Here is a 27224-nt window from a genome sequence, read left to right as displayed (position 1 = left end):
GGGAAATGGGCTGGACTGAAGGGCTGGTTACAATGGCTGGTCCCTCTGCTTTCTCCTCCTGGGAAGGAGCAAGGGGGGGTTTCTACCTGCCGGCTGGTCTGAGATTTCTTCAGGGCTGGCTCCTCCTTTGGTGCTACTTGCTTTGTCTTTCTCGTCTTCTTTTTTTGCTCATCTTCTTCCTTTTGCCGCTCAAGCTCCTGTTGTAGCTTCTTTTCATGCAACTCCCTTGCCAATCTCTCCAGCTCCCTTTATGAAACCAGGCAGAGAAAGCTGAGTTCAGAGGCCACAGGATCAAGCCCTTCCCTGCCTGGGATTGCTGGGTGGGGGGACATGTGGCAGAGTCTTATTGGGCATAAAAAGAAAAAAAAAAAACAATGAAAGCTCAGAAACTAGGAAGGGAGGAAGGAAAGGAGGAAGGAAAAAGGGAGGGAAAGAAAAAAAGGAAAGGATGGCTCACATCTATCTTTGAATGGTCTTTCAGCAAAACTGATGAACTGAAACTCAACTAAGAGTTCTCATTTAGGCCTGGCTGGTGCGGCTCAGTGGTCGATCTATGAACCAAGAAGTCACGGTTCGATTCCTGGTAAGGTAACATGCCCGGGTTGTGGGCTCGATCCCCAGTCAGGGGCATGCAGGAGGCAGTCAATCAATGATTCTCTCTCATCATTGATGTTTCTATCTCTCTCTCCCTCTCCCTTCCTCTCTGAAATCAATACAAATATATTTTAAAAAAAGAGTTCTCACTTAATTTGTATTTCTATTCCAACTCCTTCCAAGGAGAGCAAGGCAATGGCTGAAAGTAGGCTTGATGTTTTAAAAGAAGCTCTCAGAGATTGTTCTGATATTAGTACAGTATCCCAGCTTCCTACACTGTCATTTTATGTTCAGAAAGCAAGAAATGGTGTGTTGTTTTTTTTAAGAGGCTAATGTGGTTTCTTTCTTTCCTTTTTTTAAAAACATATTTTATTGATTTTTTACAGAGAGGAAGGGAGAGGGATAGAGAGTTAGAAACATCAATCAGCTGCCTCCTGCACACCTCCTACTGGGAATGTGCCCGCAACTAAGGTACATGCCCTTGACCGGAATCGAACCTGGGACCTTTCAATCCGTAGGCCGATGCTCTATCCACTGAGCCAAACCGGTTAGGGCAAGAAATGGTGTTTTTAATAGCAGCCCCTACCATGGCTAGCTTGGAACCACAGTGTTGGACCTGAGAGCCACAGTCCTCCTCTCTCTTTCTTTCCCTTCCTGCTATGAATTCAGTCGTGCCTGCCCTGCTGCTAATGGCAGTGCGGGCACCAAGGCCAGGCACCAACGTGAACACATGCGGAGGGAACAGCATCTCTGGCATGACAGAACCCACCTATTTTCATCTCCAGGAATCCCTGGTTGTTCCTTGTTGCTGTGGCTCTCCACACACTGAAGCTGACTCATTATCACTGTGTGTATGTGTGTGTGTGTGTGTGTGTGTGTGTGTGTGTGGGTGTATGTGTGATACACAGGTCACTGCTGAGCTTTGATGACCAGATTTGCATTTGCTAAATCCACCTTGAGATGAATGCCTGAAAGCAATGCCTGGAGGAGAAAAAGAGATTCTTTTGGAATCCAATAATGAGGCCTCCATACCACTGGAGGGCAGGCATTATACAGTGGACCAAGTAGGAGAAGAACTGAGGGTCTCCTGCAGGCTCGTTGGGGGTTAGTGGGAGGGGCCTGGAGGTGGAAGGAAAAGGCAGAAGGAAGGAGGTACAAGTAAAATTGCAGGCAAGTATCTTGGCTCTGCCCCCTCCAATGCTGGAATCCTAGGGAGTGGTAGGGAATGGGACCCCCTTCCCCCAGCACATGTGAAGGCAGCAAGGGCATATATCCCACTGCCACTATGTCTGAGAGCCTGAAATAGCAGCCCTGCCTCTGCTGGGCCCTAGGGGGTGTGGAGGGGATCCGGTCATTCCCATGTGGTCCCAGCGATTGGTCTAGAAGGGGCTGACAGTGCTGGCTGGGAGCACTCAGGCCGAGGATCAAGCTGGAGAAGCAGCCAGACCTCAGGGGATGGACAGCACCACCCAGGGCCAAGCTGATGGCCGGGGAAGGAGGAGAAATGGCTGAGTTCTGGGGAGCAACCACCGTGCCCACATGAAGAGAGTGGTCCCCAGTCACCACACCTAGGGCACAGTGGTCAGGGGGAGCCAATGGAAGCCCTAGGATAGCACTGGGGCCAGAAGCCCCTCCCCTATTACATGGCATAGCCTTCACCCAGCCCCCGTGTCCCTGAGAGAGAAGGAGGGAGAGGAGAACAGAGGGGCCCTGCAAGGCTGTAGCACCCACCACCCTGGAGGGGCAGGACGTTTTCCTGCTCCCAGTCGGTCATCCTCCCGGTCTCCTGTGGCCATTCCTGCCACCTTGGGGGATGACCCTGGTCCCCGGGATGGGCTCCTGTGGGCCCCATGGAAGTTGCTCCCAGGGGAACTGCTCCGCTCGGGCCAGCCCTTGCCTCTCACCTCTTCTTCCTCTCCCGCAGGGCCTGCTGGACCTCTCGATTGAACGCGATTTTCTCCTCCTCTGTCAAGGCATCATATTCTTCTTCATCCATATTTTGGAGACGCTCCTTCTCTTTTTCAAGCGCCTCCCTCTGTTTCTGCTCTGTGTGGGGGAACAGAGATGGGAAGGGGAGGAAAGTCACACACAGCTTGTGGCAGTGAAAGGTGGCTGGGGTGGCAGCAGCATTCTTAGTCTCTGGTGGGACTTCCTTCACTCACACAGTCCAAAACCGGTCTCCGTCTGTGGCCGGCTGAAGAGTGGCCCCAAAGACACCCATGTCTGATCCCCAGAGCCCACACATATGTCCCCTGACATGGCAGGAAGGATTTGGAAGATGTGATGAAGTTAAGGAACTTAAGTTGGAGAGGTTTTTTTGGATTATCTGAGTGGACCCAATATAATCACCAAGGGCCAGAGTTGGAGAAGGTGATGTGGTGATGAAGCAGAAGGAGAGTAGATGTGACAACAGAAACAAATGCCAGAGGGCTGTGAGGTAGGGATCATGAGCCAAGGAAACAGCAGTCCTCTAGGAAGTGGAAAGGGAAGGGAAGGGATTCTCTCCTGAAGCCTCCAAAGGAGTAGAGCCCTGCTGACACCTCGATTTTAGGACTTCTGACCTCCAGACCGTAAGATAATATAGCTGTATTGTTTTAAGTCACCAGGTTTGTGGGAATTTGTTACAGCAGTAACAGGAAATATACCACCCACTGGCGTCACCCTTCCTGAGCCCAGCCACTGAAGAGCTCAGGGCGACAGAACTCAGGATCGTCTTCCACGCCTGCTGATTCGGGTCCAGAGTGTGGTTCGCACTCAGCACAAAGGCACCCGGCTTCTCGTTCACATGTCACTGGCCCGATACCCTCACCTCACATTCTCATTTTAGCTTTGGGCTCAGAGATATGCATTTGAGTCCTTTTCCCAACATTTACCAAGGGACAGAAACATATAAGAATAATAATTCCCCCTTCATAGGGTGTTGTGGGCTCAAATGAGCAATCATGTAAAGCCCAGTGCCTGGCATATTCATAAATGTTCAATAAGAATTAGATTTGGATATAATAATATTATTACATTTGCTGTCTCAGGGCTTTTTCAGAACGCAACTGTGAAAAACTTCAATCCACTGATAACTGAGAAAATGAAGAGAATTATTTTCTTTTAAGTTGATCCTTGTGGGGAAATGAGTTTTCTGGAGAACTAGGGACCTGGAGGTTGAAATCCTGCTGGAAACCCTGCCTGGCCATTCTTCCTAATCATTTTCCCCGGAATGAGAATATAAGGAAGCAGTACGAGTTCTGTTTAAGAACTAAGAGAGCTCAGTGTTTGTGAGTATTCCCTTCACTGGAAAAGCATTATGATTTGTGTGGATTGTTCTAGAAGAGAGAGGGAAGGCCAAGTGAGGAAGGGCAGTGATGTGGATGGAGCGGAGGCCAGAGGAGGAATCTGCTTCCCAGGGGTAGTGTCACCTCCTCTCTTGGAAGCCACAATGTGCTAGGTCTGCTTCTGACTAAATTGGGAACTTGTTCACTAATATTACTCGGTGTGCATGTATCTACTTTTCAATCAGTGAAAGTTATTTCCAGGCGACTGGTGTAATGACAGAAAAGAAAGGAAAGGTCTTACTAATTTGCCATGTGATCTGACATAATATCCCTGAGCCTCATTTTCCTCGTCTGTAAAATGGGAACGACACACCATTTAAAGACATCCAATGTGTACACAAGGTCTGCCGCACAGCCTGGTACCCGGTAGGCTGAAATGTAAACTTGGTTTCGTAGAGTTTAGCAGCACCTCTAGTTTTACAGGAAATGCACAGTTGGCTAAAACAAAAACCAACAAGCTAACTGGTCACCTGAGTCAGGATGGGACTTGGGATGTGTTCCCTGGGGGTCAGCTGTAGTTCCAGAGAAGATGAGTGTGAACAGTGAGATCCCGGACAAAAGAGGACTGTGCTTGTTGTCAGAAGAGCCAAGTCCACCTTTTAGTCTATAATTTCTCTACAGGTCCTTTCTGCCTCAGTTCCCACACATAAAAAGTGGAAGAAATAAGAACTCCCAGCCACCTTATGGGGCAGAGGTGGGGCACCTATGAAATGGCAAATGGAATAGTTTCATTTAAGCCCAATGGGCTATCATGCCAGGGAAGCCTTTAAAAAGGGCAGATGCTATATGTAAAGGAAAGACTTGTGAGCGCCTGTGAAGGACAGTTCAGAAGGGCAGGGGCCTTGCCTTCTTGCTCCTTTTTGGCTTTCTCCTGGGCCTTCATGCCTGCGTAATCCTGGGGCATGTTGAGGACGTAGATGTGCTCCCTGTTGCCAATGGCCTTCAGCAGGCAGAGGAGAGCAATGGCCGCGTTCCGAGCAAAGAGTGTGTCGAGGCTGTCAAACACCACTCCCAGGCTGCAGTCACTCAGCTGAAACCAGAGAGAACAGAGGCAGTTACCATGGCCACCGGGCCATCTGCTCTCTACAGAGCTGCTTGTTCTTCTGCCAGTGCTTTCACTGGGGCTGCAATTGGTTCTGCAAACCTACTGAGCCCTGATAAAAGTACCATTCGACTACCTGCTAAATTCAAGGTGCTGTTATAAAATAAAGAGAAAGGAAAAATATTCAGTCCGTCATGGAAGAGCTTCATCGTACATACTTGAAGAGCAAAGGGTTTATGCTGTCTCTATAGACCCTTGGGAACTTGTTGCAAACTGGGCACAAAATTAATTGCACATTTAAATATAATAAAGTCAGACTTGAGGTTCCCAGCAGAGGAGGAATGTCGTTCCTGGAAATGACTTGTGTAGTGTTTGGACTGCTGCTGTGTTACAGGCACCACCCCTCTCAACTCACTTGAGCAAGGCGTTCACATAAGTGTGCAGGTATTTCATGAATCCGGATTAAAGGTAGCGAGTCACTGGGAAAGCCCAAGGGAAGCCAGTAGAGCTGTGCTCCTTCGAGCTGTGCTCGAATTCCAGTCAGGGCACATGCCCAGGTTGAGGGCTCGATCCCCAGTAGGGGGTGTGCAGGAGGCAGTCAATTTATGATTCTCATCACTGATGTTTCTATCTCTCTCTCCCTCTCCCTTCCTCTCTAAGGAAACAAGGAAAACAAACTACATGTTAAAGTGTTGGTCTGGGAAGATCCAGGAGACCCAGGGAAGGGAGATGCAAAGAAAGCTGTCCTTGTGTGCAGGGTCATCGGCAGCAAGGACAGAGGTAGCAGCTGGGCCATTCTTAGTGGCGTCACTGCCTGGGAGTGAAATGCTTTTGATATTATTAACCATTCAAGAATAGTCTCTTTGCACAGCGGTCTTACTCAAAGTGCAGTGCATAGACTGGCCACCACTGGCCGGGGACAGATTTCTACCGGTGTTTGACGAGGCAAGAATCTTGTGTCAGAATGTAAATCAACGACATCACTAAATACACGACTTAATTCAGGTCTGCATTTTTTTTTTTTCTTTGTAGCAAGACCTTGTAGATGAAGGAGATCATGCGGGCTCCATGTCTCAACAAAGATCAGTGCTCTGAGGAGCACAGCTCTACTGGCTTCCCTTGGGCTTTCCCAGTGACTCGCTACCTTTAATCCGGATTCATGAAATACCTGCACACTTATGTGAACGCCTTGCTCAAGTGAGTTGAGAGGGGTGGTGCCTGTAACACAGCAGCAGTCCAAACACTACACAAGTCATTTCCAGGAACGACATTCCTCCTCTGCTGGAACCTCAAGTCTGATTTTATCATATTTAAATGTGCAATTAATACTGTGCCCAGTTTGAAAAACTAAAGCAAACACACAGCTGTGGGACTTGTTGAGCAGTTTCGCTCTCTGTAAATCCCAAGCAGCCTGCAGGCTTAAGTGACGCTCTCCCAAACACTGCTGATCTTGTTAACATAAGTCTAGTACCCAACTGGCACCATACATAGTTATTACAATACTAGAGGCCTGATGCATGAAATTCACCCAAGAGTAGGCCTTCCTTCCCCTGGCTGCTGGCACCAGCTTCCCTCTGGCACTCGGGACTCAGGCTTACCTTGCAGCCCCGGCTTTGTCTGGAAGGCTCGTCTGGCCTAATTAGCATATTATGCTTTTATTATTAAAGACTAGAGGCCTGATGCACGAAATTTGTGCAAGGGGCTCGGCCCTCACAGCCCCAGCTGCCTCAGCCCTCGCAGCCCCAGCTTCGTCCGGAAGGTTGTCCGGATGGTCGTTCTGCTGTTTGGTCTAATTAGCATATTAACTCTTTATTATATAGGATTACTGACTATATCCCCTATGCTGTGTTTTACATCCCTGTGACTATCTTGTGACTACCAGTTGTAGTTCTTAATCCTTTCACCTTTTTCACTCAGCCTCCAAGTCCCCCTCCTATCTGACAACCTTCAGTTTGTTCTCCATTTTTATGAGTCTCTTTCTGTTTTGTTCGTTTAATTTATTCTTTAGATTCCACATATAGTGAAATCATATGGAACATAACCTGCTTTTCTCACTTAAAAACCAATTTTTATAGCAATTAACTCTCCAAATTCTAACTCTGAACAGCTCCTCCTTACAGTTTTAAAAACACCGTGACTCTTCTGATCACTGGTCCTTGAAAGTGAGTGGCTTCAGGCAGCAGACCGACAACGGCTGTCAAAAGGACACGTGAATGACTGGTGAGGGTGAGGAAACCCATCTTTCCTCTCCAAGGCCTGGGGTTCTCAGCTGCTGTGGGCTATGAGGGCTCCGTCTCGGCATGGCCTGGGGAAGGTGTGTGAGCTCCCCAGCTCCATGCACGAGTGTGGACGCACCTGTAAGCGCTCGGTCAGGATCTGAACGAGCATTTCCTCAGGGAGCACACAGCTCAGGAGCCCGGTCTCGCCTCCGATGCTGGTGCTGACACTAAGTCTGCGCGGTGTGGGTCCCGAGGGGAGAGGACTGGAGGAAATCTGCGGAGAGAAGGTTCAGAAGTGAGAACCCAGCTCGGTGTCCCAACAACTCCTACACCTACAAGCCATGTGACCTCAGGAAAGTCATCTCATCTCTCGGGGCCTCCTTTCCTCATCTGTAAAATTGGATATTCCTATCTCCTTCAAAGAATTGCTATACGCTCTGAGTGGGAACACTGTGGAAGGTGCTTTGTGTATGTACTGAACAGCACCCATTTGTTCTTTCAATCAAATCTTCTTTGAGCACCTACTATGGGCCAGGGTCTCCTCTAGGACCAGGGACACAACAACACGCAAGCCTAGCAATGTTGCTGCCAGTCTGGTCCTTGCATTCAAGTTGGGGAGACAGAAAAGGGACAGATGAATATGCAAATCAGTGACAATTTCAAATAGTAATGAATGCCAGGGAGAAAATGATCAGGTAAGGGAGTAAAGGGCAATGACAGAGCTGGACAATGGCTATTTAGACAATGGCTATTTAGTTGGTCATGGCCACATTACCTGGGTATGAGAGAATATGAAAGAGCAAGACAAGATCCCGAGAGAAGACTCTTTCTGAGAGGAAAGAGCAAATTCCCTCAACACGACTGCATGTGTGGGTATTTGGGGAGCACATGGGAGCCAAGTCCAATGGGAACTGAGTGAGCAACGGGTAAGGTGGTCAGGCTTAAAGTCGAAGACACAGGCAGGCCAGAATATGCAGGGCTTGTCAATCATGGTAAGAAATGTGGATTTTATTCCAAGTATTATAGGAAGTTGTTGGCATGTTTTAGGCAGACAAATGATTGGACTTTTATTTAAAAAATGTGCTTTTAAAAATTTATTTCAGAGAGAGGAAGAAAGAGGGAGAGAAGGATAGAAACATCAATGATGAGAGAGAATCATTGAGTGGCTACCTCCTGCATGCCCCCTATTGGGGATCAAGCCTGCAACCCTGGGCATGTGCCTGATTGGGAATCAAACCATGACCTCCTGGTTCATAGGTTGACACCCAACCACTGAGTCACACTGGCCGGCCAGACTTCTATTTTTAAGAGAGCATTCTACCTGATGCATGAGGTGACAAGAGTGGAAGCAGGAAGGCTGGTGGGTCATATATCTCCATGGTCAAGGCAGGAGATGATGGCCGCAGGACACTCACAGTGGAGGTGGTGAGAAGTGGCTGATACAGGATATAGTGTGGAACAGAGCCAATAGGATTTGAGATGAGACATGAAAGAAAGAGAGGCATCAAGAATGATTTTTTGAGTGTTGACCTGAACAAACTGAAAAATGGTTAAGTTATTTATCAAGAAAGAAAAGACCAAGGAAAGGCCAAGTTTTTTTTGTATTGTTTTGTTTTATTCTTTTTTGAGGCAGCAACAACCACTTTTTACAACATACAAATTTTGAGATGCCTCTAAGCCATTTGATAGAGATATTAAATGTGGTTTGGGTATATGAACCTAAGCTTGGGGAAAAATTAGGGATAGAGATAGAAATTTGAGGGTCCTAAGCATAATGAAAATACTCAAGCATTTTAATATTTAAGAAAACATTGAAGCCGAAACCGGTTTGGCTCGGTGGACAGAGCGTCGGCCTGCGGACTGAAGGGTCCCAGGTTCGATTCCGGTCAGGGGCATGTACCTGGGTTGCGGGCACATCCCCAGTGGGGGGTGTGCAGGAGGCAGCTGATCGATGTTTCTCTCTCATCGATGTTTCTAACTCTCTATCCCTTTCCTTTCCTCTCTGTAAAAAATAAATAAAATATATTAAAAAAAAAGAGAAAACATTGAAGTAAATGAAGAAAATATTTAAGTATTTAATGAATGAACTGGATGAGATTACCTACAAAGAAAAGAGAGATACAAAAAAATAAAATAAAAATAAAAGATTAGAAGACTTAGTCTTGGCCTAGTCCAGTGGTCGGCAAACTCATTCATCAACAAGCAAATATCAACAGTACAACGATTGAAATTTCTTTTGAGAGCCAAATTTTTTAAACTTAAACTATATAGGTAGGTACACTGTTATTAACTTAATTAGGGTACTCCTAAGGCTTAGGAAGAGCCACACTCAAGGGGCCAAAGAGCCACATGTGGCTCGCGATCCGCAGTTTGCCGACCACTGGCCTAGTCTGAAAAACTAGGTTATCTGAAGATGGAGGAGTGGAGAGAGTCATGAAGGAGATAGAGGTAAAGTAGAAGAGTATGGCGTTTTGGAAGCTAAGTGAAGAAAGTCTTTCTGGAGGAGGGGTTATCAGCTGCCAAGAGAGCATGTAAGATGAGGACAAAAACTGGATTTGGCAAGATGAATGCCAATGGCCTTGAGATGAGTAGCCAGGGAAGTGGTGAGGACAAAGGCCTCATTGGAATAGGTGACTCCTGGCAGCCCCCGTTCAGAGGCAGAGAGAGGTGGTGAGGACGAGGAAGCAATCATGCAGCCATTCTCTGAGAGAGAACCTGAAAGGTGAGGTAAGAGCTGGAGAGCAACCTGGGGTCATGGGAAAATATTTTTAAAGATTTTAAAATGCTTTTATAAATATAATAAAAGCATGTATCGATGCCAATGGGAAGTATCCAATATATGGGGGAAATAAACAAATGGTAGAGAGAGGGGAGAATTGCAGGAATTTAGCTCTTGAGTAAGAGAGAAGGGATCGGGTCCAGTTGCAGGGCCTTGGATAAGAGCAGGGACAGTTACTCCGCTGTCGGGAAGGCATGGCATTGGCCTAGGACCAAAGCTGTCTGGTAGAGTTGGTGTTGGGAGGATAAGGCATTGTCTTCTGGTTGTTGCTGAGATCTGTTATCTTCTGATCATTAGCTAAGAATGAGGAAGAGGTTTGGAGAGTGATGACAGCAATACAATGGTTATCTTGAAGAGATAGAAAGCCAATTTGCTAGGACAGAGCAAAGGGTCCGCTTGAGATTTGTAGTCTTCAGCTTAAATTAAGACCATTCAGGAGAAATGAGGATTTTCTCCAGCTATGTCCAGCTGTCCTGAATGGAGGAGGTGGGGAATTGGGTTTACCAGGGCTAAAGTTTTGCTTGAAAAGTACTAAGAAGGGGAAGGGGCAAGGGAGTGGCAATAGTGACAGACCACAGAATCCAAACTGGGTAAGAAAGTAAGAGAAGTGGGGTGGAAGGCCGTGAACATGTGGACTGGATGCTTTGATGAGTAAGCACATCTGAAAAGTTAGAAGATGGCTGTTGGAAAGTAGGATGTGCGAATATAGGGATCTTGGAGTTTATGGGTAAAATGAGCAAAGTCTAGGCTATGATCACAGTGAGTGGTGAACAGCTGAGGGTGCCATGGAATTGAGAAGTGAAAAGTGTTGGATTAAACATCATTCAAAAGATCAGGACTTCTAACTGGTGCTTTTGTAGAACAAGGTGATTTTTGAATAAATTACCTTATATTACAGGTCATGTCTTCGTTATATAACATACATTTCTTCCCACTTGCAACTAACGACTGCAATTTTAACAGCAAGCTCATGCTCTCGGACAGTGGTTCTCAACCTTCTGGCCCTTTAAATACAGTTCCTCATGTTGTGACCCAACCATAAAATTATTTTCGTTGCTACTTCATAACTGTAATGTTGCTATTGTTATGAATCGTAACATAAATATCTGATATGCAGGATGGTCTTAGGCGACCCCAGTGAAAGGGTCGTTCGACCGCCAAAGGGGTCAAGACCCACAGGTTGAGAACCACTGCTCTAGGAGAACATTAGAAGACCAAACAGCCATCTCTGGGTAAAGCGCTCTTAAAGTGACCGTGACTGTGACTGCTGTCCGCACTGTGGGAGGCCTGTCACACTGGAGCCGAGCAGGCAGCCACATGTGGGGATCTGTGAGATCTGGTTTCTACTGTGATCTTTTACAGGTTTTAAGTTCCCTGTTCAGTGAACGGGGATTGAAGTCCGCATTGGGATTTTGTGTCACCTTTGATATATTCTATAAAGCCTTACTTCACTGTTCAGATGGACAGAACCAAAGCAAAGGAAATGGTTCCCCATGACACCCTATTAAATACAAATAGATGGCTTCTAGTTCATCCATACATACCTGTGTAAAGAACGCATATTAGATATTGGAAAAGAGGGTTAAAAGGATGTCGTTTCAAAATAAATTGAATCAATGGTTTCAGTTTGCAAGGTGTTAAAAAAAAATGTGACTAAAGTAAAGATCAGAGACATCACTTGGCATAAATTCAACCCTGGGTGATGCCCCATCCAACCAACATACCTCCGGTCACACAGAGACCTTCGCCTCCAGTCCATCCACTTGCCCCATCCAGTGCTCCATTATCCACATGCCCTCCGTTCACCTGCCCCAGCCAATGTGTGGGCCTCCTCTCTTATAGGGACCTTCATCTCCACTCTATCCACCTCAGCAGTCTTCTCTAAAACAACCTCTTCCACTACCCCTACCGAACTCTAAACGGTAACATGACCTACAGACCCTTTCCCTCTTCCTATCTCTCTCATTCTATCGTCCTCTGAGTTTCTACCCTACCTGGCTGTCTTCCCATATAGATGCCACTTTCAACTCCCTTGCCCCTTATTCTGAGCACACCCTGCCCCTGCAGGGATGAAAACGTCTCTCTCTGCCTCTGAATGGGGGCTGCCAGGAGCCACTTAGTGAAATCTGTGAAGGTATGGCTTCCTGTCTGGCTGGGCCATCAGCATTCTCAACTACCTTTGCTTCTGTCCACCACTAATTTCTGGTTCTGTTCCTCACAGTGGACATCTTCGTACTTAGCCACTCTCCTCAAGATGCTCTGCAACCCAACCTCCTCCATACTTCCGGCAAAGACCCGGGGTCCTGCACACACCTTAAAGTTACTCAGTAAGACCTCCTCCACGTTCTGCTCTCCACCTTGCTTCTGCCACACGCAGCTGTGTCTGGTTTTCACCTTTACTAACCCTAGAAGAAGCTAGCTCCTTTCTCTTAAGTTATGATTAGTCCTGCCCTTTTTGTCTCCTTCTGGATTGGCATTCCCTCTTGGGTGGATCATCACCTTATACTTTTCCTTCCCATCTTTATAGACCTCCTTTCAAAAAAGGGACTCTCTTGGCCCTGGGTTTGCCCCTCTAATGAACACTTTTATCTTTTTTTTTTTTCAATTTCTTTCAAACATCTCAGAAGCCTACAATCACTGGACTCTACTTTCCAAGTGACAACTCGTCACACACTCGTCTGCCACAGTGCCATCTGTCTTTGGCTTCAGCACCTGCTCTTCTCCTGAGATTGTTCTCAAAGTCCCTTGGCATCTGGCTCAATTCTCTGACTTTCTAATGGCTTTCCAAGACTCTCTTGTAGGCATCCCACAACTTGTATTAATGGTGTTTTTTTTTTTTTATCTTTAGCATCCCTTTAGTATGAAATTAAGCCATATAAAATTGCTATGACGTTCCCAAATGGTTGAATATTGGCAATTTTATATGGTTTAACCTAATTCTTTTTACACAGCTATTTGTCACCAATTTCTTTTATTTTAAAAAATCCTCAATCAAGGAGTGAAGATATTTTTTCATTGATTCTAGAGAGAATGGAAGAGAGGGAGAAGGGGGAGAGATGGGAGGAGGAAGAGAGAGAGAGAGAAACAGTGATATGACAGAAACACATTGATTGGTTGCAAACACACTGATTGGTTGTCTCTCACATGCACCCTGATGGAGGGTGGGGAATCGCACTTGCAACCCAGGTACCTGCCCTTGACTGGGAATTGAACCTGCAACTCTCCAGTGCACAGGCCGATGCTCTAATCACTGATCCACACAGGCCAGGGCACCAATCTCATTTCACTGCAAACATTTGAAGGTGTGGTTCTTTCATTAGACTCTTAGTGCAGCTTGAGTGCAGGGGTTTTGCTTTATTTATCTTCACTTTGCCAGCATTCAGCCCAGTGCCTATACTATTAAAGGCACCTATTCAACACCTGCTGGATGGACCTCCTTTCAGGAGGAGTGGTGCAGGGACAGCACTCAGGCCTGCCTGGCAAAGGCACCCATTGAATGGAGCTGTGCTGACCTGGCTGCAGGATGTGGAGGTGGAGGTGGAGGATGGGGGGAGGAGGAGGAGAAGGAGGAGAAGGAGGAGGAGGAGGAGGAGGAGGAGGAGGAGGAGGGAGGAGGAGGAAGGGGAGGAGGAGAAAGGATCCCAGCCCCGCTTCTGGGGAGCCCTGGTTTGTACCTGTGGAGTTTCAGGCGGGTGCGGGTGATGCTGCTTCTGAGACCCAGAGCCATGCTCTGCCCTGTTTTTGGAAAACAGCATGCTCCCGCGCATGGACTTTGCAGATTTCACTTCAGGGTTTATCAGGGTGGTTTCTGAGATTAACTTGCCCAGGTTCTCGCTGCTCGGTCGTACCTGTCCTATGCCAAGTTGACCCGAAGCAGTCTCCTGGGCTACACAGAGAGAGTGGGTTGATATGAAAAGTCACCTTAGGATGAGAAGGAAATCACAGTGGGGATGGCATACCGAGCGCAGGGCGGACTGGGTGACGGCGGCTCCGTGGAGAACCTGGCCTGGAGTTCCGGGCTTTTCCCTGCTCAGATCCCGCAGTAACGCTCACTTTCTCCTCCAGGCCAGGGGCAATCATTTCGGAGACTGCGGGTATATGACAGCCCTGCCCTGGGAGCCCAACCCCTGACCTTCTGTGGTTCTAGGCAGCGGTGATGCCAATGAGTAGCATGAGATGGCACCGCCCAAATGAACACATAGGCTGAGTAACAACAGTGTGCCTGTCGGCAAACATGGCTTTAACATTAATTTCTTCGTTTCACCTCTGCCCTTCCTTCCAATCAGACCGCCACTCCTAAGCACCACTGAGAGGTTCCCTTTCAGAATCAGTGGTTGATGTAATTATTTAAAAGGTTCCCCTCTTAACCTCCCAACCACAGTGGCAAGTCCTGTCTCCCTGTGTCCTCTGACTTGGCACAGATGCACCACCTGCCCTGAAGGAGAATAGGGTCTAGTGGATGCTGCTGACACTCTAAGATGCGATGGGGCTGTGTGCAAGGCAGCCTTCATGTTTCTCTAGCTCTGCTCTCAGCTCTCTACTCCTTGTTGACCACATCGGCACATAAGCCCCAGAACTCACTCAAGAGCTCTCACTGTACTTACTCTGCTTTACCCTTTCATGTAGCTCCCTTCTCCCCGTCCCTGGCACCTGATCACAAGGGACTTCATAGGGCACCTGGGAGGATGGGCGGGGGTGGGGTAGTTGTACCAAAGTTCTGCTCCAAGAATAGACCGGCACGGTCCTCTGTTCGTCCAGCCTCACCCCCAGTCCCTCCAGGCTCTGCTTCGATAATGAAGATAATGAAGCTCCAGCCTCCTGCCACCCACACCCGCTCACTCCACTGAGCCCCGCCCCGCCCTGGCCCATCCTCACCCTCACTGATTGCTATGGAATGTCTTCTGTGCTCTGATGCTTCCACCTTCCCCTCTCCATAGCATCATTCCTCCATGTCTAAAAAAACCCAGTTCTTTCTGATACGTACTAAACAAAAGTTTTCATTTCACCTTTCATATCTTTCAAGATATCATTTTACTTCTTTCCTTCACTGCCCAATTTCTCAAAACAGTGGTCCAGACCAGCTCTGTCCAATAGACATATAACATGAGCCACATATGTGTATAATTAAAATTTTCTAGTAGCCCTATTAAAAAAGTAAAAATTTATTTCACTCAATATATAAAATATATAAAAAGTATCTATCTATATATATAAAAGCCTAAGCAACTATCCGACTGTTTGACCATCCAACTGGTAGCTATGATGCACAATGACCACCAGGGGGCAGACACTCCAACCAATAGCTATGATGTGCACTGACCACCAGGAGGCAGATGCTCAACGCAGGAGCTGCCGAGCTGCGGTGACTTGGCAACTGCGGTTCTCAGGTGACGCACCCGGAACCAGAGAGGAGGTAGCCTGATTCCAGGGTTCGTCACCCAAGAGGCACCCTCTCGCAATCTGGGACCCCTCAGGGGATGTCGGAGAGCCAGTTTTGGCTCGATTCCCGCAGGGCAGGCTGAGCGACCCCACCGGTGCACAAATCTGTGCACCAGGCCTCTAGTCAAATATAAAAATAGATAATATAATGTAAGTATAAAATAATGTGAAAAATATAAACAATGGTTACTGTGTCTTTTAGTTACAGTCTTTTAGTCATACAACGTCTTCCAATCCAGTATGGGTTGCACACTCACAGGCAAGTTCAGATGTATCACTTCCTGTTCGGTACAGCCTGCTGACTCCAGAGCAAACGGCAAATGTGTGTTGGGGCTTTGCCCTCCATTAAAAGGGTTTGGTTCAAAGTCACCAGTGACCTCTGAACTGTGAACTTCACAGGCCCTCTCTTCTCAGGATTCCTCCCACTGGAATGTCCAGCAATCTCCAATTAGGATCCTTTACTGATTGAATCCATTTTTTAAATAAATCCTGACTCTGCATGGACTATGCACAGGGCACTACCCTAGGAATACATTAGTGGAGAAAACTAACACAAATCTCTGCCCTTGGATGCTTACATTCTAGTGGGGAGAGACAGACAATGAAATAAGGAAAAGAAACAGTACGTTAACGAGTGGTGAGGGCTACGGGGAAAATGAAGCTGGAAGGGTGCCTGGATGCCACCAGGGCCCCGGAGAGACCTGACAGCCCTTCTCGCCCCTCTCCCTCCTGCAGATCTTTCCCACCTGCTGCGCGGAAATATCATCTTCCCTCTACCCTTCTGAGTTCTCAGCTGAGACTCCGGCGATGAGAAAAACAGATTAGTAAGAGAAAGCACAGGTTTATTAACATGTATACTTCCTGTATACATGGGAGGTGGGGGGAAATGAGTAACTCAAAGGTGGCTTCCCTGTGACCTGCTCTCCTCATCGCCCACCCCCGATCCCCCCTCCACCTCTCAGCCCCCCCGGCATCCCCTCCACACCCCTCCTACAGTGCCAGTGCTCCCCAAGGTCCCATCCTGCCCTGTCCATCCCACTCCTTTCTTTGTGGAACTTCCTGGGCTGGTTTCCTCTACTCGAGCTGCAGCACCTGTCACTTGTTGAGAAAGACTCCCCAATGATGCCTTTGGGCTGACATTATATTCTCAGGCAGGGAGCTCACATTCATACGTCACGATATGTCACAGGACACGCACAGCTCCAGAGGCCTCAGTGAAATATAGTTTATTTGCCGGAGAAGGAAACAAAAATCGAAGAGGACCAGAATTATGATTCAGCTTGGGGTTCCCGCGGAAGGGCAGCAGAATGTGCCACCCTGAAATATTACTCCAGGAGTTCAGGACGTGCCACCTCACAATTGCCGCTTGGGTATTCTGATTCTTTCGAGCTGTAGGCAGTTGAAAACCGGCACATGCACAGAGAGGCTTTCTCTGAACTTCCCTTACTTATCTGCCTACAGACGGGCACGCAACACGAACCCATTTGCCACAAATCTGTTTCTGGGACAGTGATGGCGAACCTTTTGAGCTCGGCGTGTCCGCATTTTGAGAAACCCTAACTTAACTCTGGTGCCGTGTCACATATAGAAGTTTTTTGATATTTGCAACCATAGTAAAACAAAGACTTATATTTTTGATATTTATTTTATATATTTAAATGCCATTTAACCAAGAAAAATCAACCAAAAAAATGAGTTCGCGTGTCACCTCTGACACGCGTGTCGTAGGTTCGCCATCACTGTTCTGGGAGTTCCACCAACTGGGGAAGATGGACGCTTATCACAGGAGAGGAGACTGGAAGTCAGCAGCAACCCAGACGAACTGTCATGCCTCCCTCCGTGTGCCTAAGGGTTCATTCATCATTCCTAGAAATCGTTTGCTTTCACCAGAGGATGACGTCCTGCCTCTCCTTTCCTTCCTAAGCTGGTATTGAATTCTGACTCTAAAGCCACGTTGAGTTACTCACTTCCCCCTACCTCCCATGTACACGGGAAGCACACGTGTTAATAAACTCCTGTTTCCTCTTGTTAATCTTCTTTTTTTCTTATCACAGGAGTCTCAGCCGAGAACTCAGAGGGGCAGAGGGAAATTATCTTTCCTCCCCTACACGACTAAAGAGCTATTTCTCTTAGACCCGACCGTCTCCTTAAGCATCCCAGGCAGAGGTGCTGAAGGGAGCGACACGACTGAAAGCCCCACCCCGTTTCACCAACGCGCAGGCCTGCTGCAGGAATAGGAAGGCTGTCACCCTGTTCTGAGTATTTTTATGCAAACAACTCAGCTCCCAGCAGGCACTCTACTTCCATACATTTCCCCGTGAGCAGCTGTTCATCCCCCTGACCTGTAGGTCCTTGGATGACCTGATGGGGCCAGGATTCTCCGCCTCTGGGAGTTCGGCCGTCCCAGGCCTCACTGCTGTGGCGTTCAAACACTCGGTTAAGTCTCTCCAGCAAACCTTCTCCTCCCCCCGCATCCCCTGTCTTGGTAAACGCTGTCCCCCGCTTCCAGGTTTCTGCCCCTATCTTGGTGTGACGTCCTGAGCGCCTCCCACTCCTCAGTTCGCGCTGCCGTGGCGGCAATCAGGTCAGCTTGCCCAGCCTCGCCGCCTCGGGCTTCCCTTACGAGTCATTACAAGAGCTACTTTCCGGCCATTACCCCCACAGGGTGACAATCACCCGACTCCTTTCCTTCCAAGTAAGACCCAGATTCCCAATCTTGGCATCAGGTCAATGACCACTGTCCTCAGCCTCCCCCCAACCTCTCACTAACTGTCGGCTTCCCTGCTTTCTTTGTCTGGCGTGTCCTGTCCTTTATCGTCACCTATCAACACAGTCCTGCTCCCTCAAAGCCCATTCCCACGAAAACGGCCCCCGATCGTGCCATCTTCCCACGCCCGCTCTCCCAGAGCCCGCGCTGCTGTTACACTCTTTCCCTCTGCTCCTCGCCAGGTGTCACCCCCAAAGGTGTGGGCCACGTGCCAGTCATTGTCCTGTTCCCCGAAGGGCCACGTGATGTTTGGGGAGGAGAATTTTCCTCTGGGCCCTAAGGTAGCAGCACGTTGAAAATCAGCCTTCAACCAAGCGGTGGGAGAAAAGCTCAGGGAGGGACACTGCGAAGGTGGGGGTTACCGGAGTGGGTGCTGGCTGCCTGGCCACAGAAAGCATCTCATGCCGAGGTGCTGAAGGGAGTGGAAACGGCTCTCACCAGACTCTTCTCCTTCCCGCATGGACTGCTCGATGGCCGCCCTGATGCAGAGCTCCCGGGCCCGGATCCCTGGGATGCTGTTGCCGTCGCAGATGGCCTCCAGCACGATGGAGTCGATGTTGAAGCAGGCGGCGCCGTAGTACTTGGCCAGGCTGGCTGCCGTGGCCGTCTTGCCTGGAGGAAAGGTCAGGGGGCTGGACATTATTTCCTTGGCGTCCTAGACAGAAGCTTCTAGAACAGAGGCCCCTGGACAGTGATCTCTCCGGGTGCCCTGCTGTGCTCAGGGGTGGCAGCCAAAAGAGAAGGAAGACCTGAGGCCCGAATCGGGACCGGGGATTCTGCTCCTGATTCTGCCACCGGTCGGCCCTGTGCTACGGGAACCCACAACTTCTCCAAATAAAATAATCTTAGGTCCTCAAAATGACACGTGCAAGCTTCACCCCATAAAAGGGGCAACCCCTCAGAGCTGTCACATACCTGACACGGGCGTCCCGTGGACGATAATGGCGATGCCTTTCCGGTTCTTGGCCAGGTTACCTTCTGCAGAAACATCGATGCCCAGGTAGCGAGCAATGGCTTTGTTCACTGGGCTGTTCTCTGCTTCTCCATCGTCCTCTGCAGAGTGGCTGTCCGTGCTCTGTAACTTCTCAGCTGCAAATTAAAAATACATGTGTGCGTGTGCGCATGTGCGTGCTTGTGGACACACCCGGAGGCCACATGAGTTCTGATGGAAATGAGAGTGACTTTTTCCTTTTAGATACCGTTTGGAAACGAGAACCCATCTGCTGCAGCCCTCATTCCCTCCTGTATTGTATGAGAGTACCCTTTCTGGCTACTAATTTGCCCGGGGCTGCTAGGATTGCAATTATAGATATTCTTTGACTCTTAATTCCATTTTTGGGAATCTCTTCTGCTGAAAAAAATAATGTTGGAAACTAGCTGAGTTTGCAACATGCAGGGAAATGGCTAAATAAATGATGGCATAGTCACGTTAGAGAATTAATACGTAGTCATGCTAGAAGGTTTGGAGAAAGGTGAAAGGCATCAGTCACTCTTCCTGCTGCTGCTTAGAGAAAACTGGCCCCCAAACATTCAAATGTTAGCCCTGGCTGGTGTGGCTCATTGATTAGAGTGTCTCCCCCCACCCCCCTGCACCCCCCCCTCCCTCCGCATGGGAAGGTTGTGGGTTCAATTCCCAGGCAGGGCACACACCTGGGTTGCAGGTTGGGCCAGGTCAGAGGCACATATGAAAGGCAACCGATCAATGTTTCTCACATTGATTTTCTCTCCCTCTCCCTCTCCCTCTCCCTCCCTCCCTCTCTAAAATAAAAATAAAATAAATAAATGAAATACTGGTTACTTTGAAACACTAGTTTTTCCAGGCTGTCATCATCCTCTTCATCATCTGGATTGTTCTTGGACTCCTCCCAGTCCTCCAGGTCGGATGTGACAGAGATCCCTCGGCTAAGTGAGCCCCTCTTCACGTTGGAGACCGTTACCTGCTCCGACAAGGGTATATCTTCGTCTTCTGCCGGGGGTGGGGTGGGGGGAGACAAGAGAGAGTGGGTGAAAAAGGGAAACGACAAAGAGGAGAACTGCTGGTTACTATCATCCTGGATCATCCAGCTCAAATCAACAAGAACTGCATGCAGTTTCTCTGCCCAGAGTGCTTCTACATTTTAACATACAATATCCCCAAAATTAGTGCTCCAGAAAATTTGGAAAATTCAGAAAAGCAAAAAAATTATAAAATTCAGTTTCAAAAAGAGATATCGATAAAGAAATGATGACAGAGGAATCGCAGCTTGATTTTATGATACCAGTATGGGAGAGCTAGCAACCTCTCACGCGGTTAATTTTCCAAAACCAGTCTTGTACACACCAATTTGTAACCTGCTTTCCCCTGTAACCTGTCATGGACATCTTCCCCGGCTGAGTGTCCAGCATATTGACTCTTGTCGGCCCAGCACCCCCCTCATCGCCCATCCCACAGCGCTTCAGGGGGTGCATGCACGGGAGGGCTGGGATTGTATACGCTGACGTCCACCCCCACCCCAGGGTCCAGGCATCCTCTCTGCTGAGGGTTTGGATTTGAGCCAGAGAGGTTGCAGCTCTCGAGCGAAGGTGGCGATGCGGCCTGCGACCGCGGGCTCCCCTGGACGCGGTGTGGGAAGGGGAGCAGGATGGCCGACGGTGAGAGGGCAGAGTGAGCAGAGGCCCGGGAAGCACTGGGAAGAAGCAGAGTGTCCCCGTCCCGGACTCCTCCACGGGCCAAGGGGAGAAAGGAGCCCACGGCGGCGGAGTGGAATGGGCTGAGAGGGACGCGGCCCTTCCCTGACTTCATGGTGTCCTTCGTCCGTCACAGCCTCTCAGCTCTGTACCCCGCGCCACCAGGCAGCCCTGAGAGGCGATGTCTTTCCCTCCATCCACTTCCTGTGATCTCTCCACGGCAGGGGCTGCTTCATTGACCTTTTCCCCCCAGCTCTTCAGCTCAGTGCTTGCAACATAGCATGTTTGTAGGGGCTTAACTGGCTCCCCTGAAACTCAAAACTGAAGCCCCAGCTCCCGAGCACCCCAGGCTGTGACTGTAGCTGAAGACAGGGCCTTTCAAGAGCAGAAAGTGCCCCGTCTGCGCACCCATGCACCCGGGGATAACGGGACCACTTTGTAAGGATTAGAAATAAATGCCTAAGGCACCTCGCGCCTGCCTGGCCCAGGGACCCTTCCAAGAAGCCAGGGCAGTAGCGGAGCCGGAGCCGGCCCCCGGGAGGAGCTCTCACCGTTGTCCTGAGCCAGAGCCTCCAGGTATTTCGCCTTCATCTGTTCCTCCTTGGACTGCTTCATCTCCCTAAAGTACTCGTACACCTCTGAGGGCAGCTTCTCCCCAGGCACCCGGGGGGGCAGCAGCAGGGTGTTGTAGGAGTCGTAGCCCTTCAGCGACCGCAAGATCTGCGCGAGGACAAGGGGAAGTGCTGGTGGTCTCCCCGGAAGCTCTTCCCCACAGCCCTCGGTGGGTCTGCTCTCCCACCCGTCAGACCCCTGCCCCTGCCTGAAGCAGGTGTGTGCAGAGGGCAGGGTGCTTCGGAGGGTCTAAAGGTTCGCTCAGCCCTGAACCTGGGGAGATGGGTCTTTATTTTGCTCCATTTCAGCCTAAATGGACATTTAACATGTGGAAGAGAATTTTCTTCTTGTTTTAAATTTGTTATTGTTGTTAATCTTCACCCAAGGATATTTTCCCATTGATTTTTAGAGAGTGATAGAGATAGGAAGAAAGAGGAGGTAGAGAGGAAATGTATAAATGTATGAGGATTGCCAGATGAAATATGGAGGCCTATTTAAATCTGAATTTCAGATAAACAATGAATACATCTTTTTAGTATAAATACGTCCATATTGTTTATCTGAAATTCAAATTTAACTGGGAAAACTGTTTTTTCCCCCCTGTTAAATGCGGCAACTTTAGTGTATATGCATATTTATAAAATGAACTCCTAGAAAGCAATTACTCCCCATCTGACCTAATTTATTGCTGCTGGCAAGTGCTGGAGGGACACCTGGCTCCACTGGTGTGAAAAAATACATCTTGTTAGACAACCCTTCTCCAGAATCACCATTTTCAGGTGTTTGAAAACCACTGTTAATAAGGTCATTAAAAAACATATACTGAAGGACAAAGAGATAAGGATAGTTAGAACCCTAATAAAGAAGAATGAAGAGAGAGGATTGTCATACCAGATATCAGGACTTACAAAGCTGGAGTAACAGATAGGGTGGTATTGATGTCGGATAGACAAATGGACCAATGAAATGGAAGAGAGCTTAGGATAGAGGTCAGTGTGGAAAGGAAGGAATGTTCCAGAGACTGGTTGCTGTGGAGACACCAAGCCTTGGCCAATGGCTTCAGCTGGGTAACTGAAGAGCCTGCTCCAGAGCTTCCTGTGCTGTCAGCTGAAGTCTCCGCTGCAACCTCTCACAGGTCGCCTTTTTCTGTCCCAATTCTGCGTTCCTATTCTTTACAGGTGTTTTCCCCAAGAGCTCCCTAATAAACCTTCTGTATGCAAATCGCAGAGTCTTAAATTCTGCTTTCCATTGAACTTGACCCACAAGAGAGGATGCTGTGCCAACGTAAGCCATTGAGCATTTCATAACTACCCAATGAAGAGATTGCCTTCAGAGGGACAGATTCCCGTTCTGAGGGAAACTTCTGGAGGCAGCATCTAAATCAGGTAGTAGAGCATAAACACTGGATGTAAAGAAAGGAGAAGATTCAAAGACCAAGTTGGGGGAGGGTCCTGAGGAAGCAGAGCCACCTTAGTTAGCTCAGCCAGTCCCAAATTCCTGACCCACAGAAAACATGAGATGACAAACATCTAAGTTGCTCAGCTTGGCGGTATTTTGTTTTGCAGTAATAAATAACTAATAAGAATCAGATAGCTAAACATCAGACTCCAGGAACAGCAAAACTTCCTTAAAATTAAAAATTTCTGCTCTGAAAAAGACATTGTTAAGAGAATGAGAAAACAAACCACAGCCGGGAGGAAATATTGCAAAAGACACATCTGACAAAGGACTGTTATTTAAAAATATGTAAAAAATTCTTAAAACTCAACAATAAGAAAACATACAACCTGATTAAAAAGTAAGCAAAAGACCTTAACAGATACCTCACCAAAAAAGATATAATGATGGCAAATAAACATATGAATAGATGCTTCACATTATATGTCATCGGGGGAAATGCAAATAAAACAGCAATGAGTACTACTGCATATCTCAGAGAATGGCCAAAGTCCAAAACACTGACAACATCAAATGCTGGTGAGGATGAGGAGCAACAGGGACTCTCAATTATTGCGGACGAGAATGCAAAATGGCACAAGCACTTTGGACGACATGTTGGCAGTTTCTTATAAAACTAAACACATTCTTACATATTGTGCTCCTTGGTATTTAGCAAAAGGAGTAAAAACTTTGTCTGCACAATACCCTGCACATGGGTGTTTCAGCAGCTTTATTCCTAATTGCCAAAACTTCGAAGCTACCTAGATGTCCTTCAGTAGGTGAGTGGGTAAATAAATTGCAGTACATCCAGACAATGGGATGTTATTCAACGACCAAAAGAATTAGTTATCAAGTCACAAAATGACATGAAAGAAACTTAAATGCACACTATTAAGCGAAAGAAGCCAATCTGAAAAGGCTACATACTGATTAAGACTATACTAGAGGCCTGGTGCATGAATTCGTGCACAGGGTCCAGCCAGCCTGCCCTGATTGGGGGGGGGGGTGCGACTTGGGGAGAGGCCGGCTGCGGGGAGGGGCCACGGGCAGTTGGCTGGCCAACCCTGCCCCCTGGTTGAACTCCTGGTCGAACTCCCAGTCGAGGGGACAATTTACATATTATCCTTTTATTATATAGGATGACATCTTGGAAAAGACCAGATTATAAAGACAGTAAAAAGATCAGTGATTACCAGGGGTTGGAAGGAGGAGGAGATTAATAGGCTGAGCACAGGAGATTGTTAGAGCAGTGAAGTTATTCTGTATGATGCTATAATGATGCGTAAATGTCATTATACATTTGTCTCAGCCCATAGCACATATAACATCAAGAGTGAACTCTAATGTACTTTAGACTTTGGGTGATTATCGTGTGTCAACGTAGGCTCATCGGTTGTAGCAAATGTACATTCTAGGAAGGGATATTGATAATGAGGGAAGCCATGGAGTGTAGGGGCAGGCGGATAGTCTAGTCCAGCCGTGGGCAAACTACGGCCCGCGGGCCAGATCTGGCCCATTTGAAATGAATAAAACTAAAAAAAATAAAGACCGTACCCTTTTATGTAATGATGTTTACTTTGAATTTATATTAGTTCACACAAACACCCATCCATGCTTTTGTTCCGGCCCTCTGGTCCAGTTTAAGAACCCATTGTGGCCCTGGAGTCAAAAAGTTTGCCCACCCCTGGTCTAGTCTCTGTACCATCCCCTCAATTTTGCTGTGAACCTAAAACTGCTCTAAAAAAAATAAAGTTTTAAAAAAATGAACATGAAGGAGAAACTGGAAATTATACAGCCCAGAACAAACAGAAAAAAAGGGCAGATTTAAACCCAAACATAACTATAGTAAATGTAAGTGATCTAAATATAACAACTATAGGCAGAGACTGCCAGAATGTATTAAAAAAAGACCCACTTACATGCGATCTACAAGAAACTCACTTCAAATAGAATGACTGCTGCATACATTCTTCACTGTTTGAATTTTTACCATTAGCATGTATTAATTTCCCCATTGGTTGTTTAGACGCATAATGCGATCACAAAGAGGTCATGACTTCTGCTCAGGGCAAGGGAAGCAGGTTAGAAAAGTCTACACAGCGATCTTGAAGTTGACCAGGAAGGGTTCAAAGGGAAGGAGAGGTAAAGGCCAGGGGCCAGCGGTCCTGGCAGAGAGAAGAGCACCAGTACAGGTCAGGGCCCAACACGGGGAGGAAAATGAAGACTGGTTTGGGCCTCTGCTCACCTTCTCTTCGATGAGATATTGCTGGTCAAATTCTAAGGAGTAAAATTCAATGGGAAAGTCACAGGGATTCTTCACCACCACCTCGGCCTCGTCTCCAGGCGCGTAAGGCAGCAGCGGCCCCAGCTCCAGAATTGAAGGACTGAATTCCAAGCGTGGCTCTAAGCCTTGCCCCTGTGCCAGCAGCGTAAGCTTCTGAGTACTGCGGACAAGCTGGAACGTCAGGGTTTGACTGTAGAATTTCTGGAAAACATAAAAACAAAACAAGCATTGGATTTCTTTCTGTTACACGCCATGTGGAACTGAAAACCACTGGGGTTGGGGGACGGGGGGCGGGGAGAGAACAGAATTTAGATGAAAAGAGAGAAATTTAGAAGAAGAGAGAAAACTTTTCTTATGAAATTGCACGAGAGTAATTTCTATTACAGGATTAATAGTGCCTATTGCACGCCAGGCGCCGTATCAATGTTTTATACTTGTAGAAGGACCTCTAAGTGCCTTGCCCATATCCCTCAGACCTCCAGGGTACTCAGATGCCCCACTGCCACTCCCTGTACCTCTAGGTCTGCACCCCTGGGCTCCCACTTCATGGGCCTGGCTACCCATGGACAGGGTGGGCACAGTGCCGGAGAAGTCACCCCTCCTGGGAGCGGCCCTCAACCAGTGACTCTCAGGAGTTAGCTCCCTCGCCCCTGGGGAGGGGCAATTCTGAAATGTGCACTTTATATATTTTCTAAGCGTTTCCAGTGGGATTAAGTTCCAGTCTCCAAGGCAGCTGGCTCACTCACACATCCTATTAGCTGCCTTCCTTCCCCTGACCTTTTTTTCTACGTTTCTATCGGTATTCCCTACACTTCTCAAATAATCTGTTTGCATTAAAAAAATGTCTCCAGGTTTGTTCCCTGGAGAATCTGAATGAACATACTGTCATTTTCTGAACACGAGTTAAGTCATGGGTAATCAGCTACGGCATTCACTTCATCTGATGCAGTTACGATCCAAGTACCATTTGATACCTGATGCCAGTGATCTTACTCTGGTTTCACTAAGGGACCTATTTAAAGACATGGGTTCACAGGCCCCATCCCAAACTTCTATATTTTAATTGCTTTTTATGGAAATATTGCTGAAACATTCATTTCCTTGTTTTCTAACACGGCGTATTCTGAACACATGTTATCATGTCTAGGAGTTGTATGTATGGACATCGGTGATTTCTCTGCTGCTGCTGCTGATGGAGATGTAGGTGCGGACTGTATGGGCTGCAGGGCAAACCAATTACTTGTATGTAGCCAATAAATCCCTCTCCCCATCGGTGGGGGCATTTTTATTAACTTTGACCAATTCCAGTTCAATCTTTATGGAATTTGCCCGAAAAAGAACTATATTTACTGACATTTTTCTCCTTCAGTAAAACAACCAAAAGCTTGAGGAGGCCCCTTGACAGTCTTAAGATTCTCTAACAATGAAAAATATATTAATTCTATTTACTTTTAAAAAGGGTTGGGGATATTTTTATAATAATAGGAACAGGGATTTTATTTTGTCTTATTTTAATTTTTTTTGTTAATCCTCACCCAAGGATATTTTTTCCCATTGTTTTTTAGAGAGCGTGGAAGGGAGAGAGGGAGGAGGAGAGAGAGAGGAAGAGAGACACGTTGATTGGTTGCTTCTTGCATGTACCCTGATGGGACCTGGGGACCAAACCTCCAATGCAGGTATATACCCTTGACTGGGAATCGAACCTGCGACCCTTCAGTGCATGGGCCAACACTCTAACCATTGAGAACACCGGCCAATCATAGAAACAGGGACTTTTATTTTAGAATCAGATATGAAGTCACTCACTTTTTTTCTTTCGCACTGCAGATTCTTAAACATTTCCTCAAAGCCATTACCAGGAAAACCATAGGTATTCTAAAAACTTCCATGCTTTTTTCTTTTAAAAGAATTAAAAAAAAGTCTCCTAAATGCCTTAAGCTTTGAACAAAAGTTTTCACAGTGTAACCTTTTGAGGTCCCCTCTGGTTCTAACTTTTTATTGTTTTTACTATATTCTTTGTCAGACGCAGCTTTGTGCTGTGGTATTCACAAATGA

The 27224-nt window shown here is 47.5% G+C and overlaps 1 protein-coding gene across 1 annotated transcript in view; it reads right to left on the bottom strand.

Annotated features, from left to right (window-relative positions):
* Positions 1 to 27224, bottom strand: part of HYDIN (HYDIN axonemal central pair apparatus protein) — a 329140-nt gene that overhangs the window by 71920 nt on the left and 229996 nt on the right. Inside the window, exons 34-43 of the mRNA XM_081108072.1 lie at positions 25131 to 25370; positions 21385 to 21553; positions 19965 to 20132; positions 19082 to 19255; positions 18605 to 18778; positions 13635 to 13846; positions 7318 to 7455; positions 4767 to 4950; positions 2499 to 2640; positions 87 to 246 (exon numbers count right to left, since the gene is read on the bottom strand). Coding sequence (XP_080964198.1) covers positions 87 to 246; positions 2499 to 2640; positions 4767 to 4950; positions 7318 to 7455; positions 13635 to 13846; positions 18605 to 18778; positions 19082 to 19255; positions 19965 to 20132; positions 21385 to 21553; positions 25131 to 25370 — 1761 coding nt within the window. The remainder of the gene's footprint in view (positions 1 to 86; positions 247 to 2498; positions 2641 to 4766; positions 4951 to 7317; positions 7456 to 13634; positions 13847 to 18604; positions 18779 to 19081; positions 19256 to 19964; positions 20133 to 21384; positions 21554 to 25130; positions 25371 to 27224) is intronic.

The sequence above is a fragment of the Myotis nattereri genome (genome assembly GCF_964212035.1).
Source record: "Myotis nattereri genome assembly, chromosome: 15".
NCBI classification, from domain to species: Eukaryota; Metazoa; Chordata; class Mammalia; order Chiroptera; family Vespertilionidae; genus Myotis; species Myotis nattereri.
The sequence above is the reverse complement of the archived record's forward strand: the minus strand, read 5'-3'. Positions and strand labels throughout refer to the sequence as shown.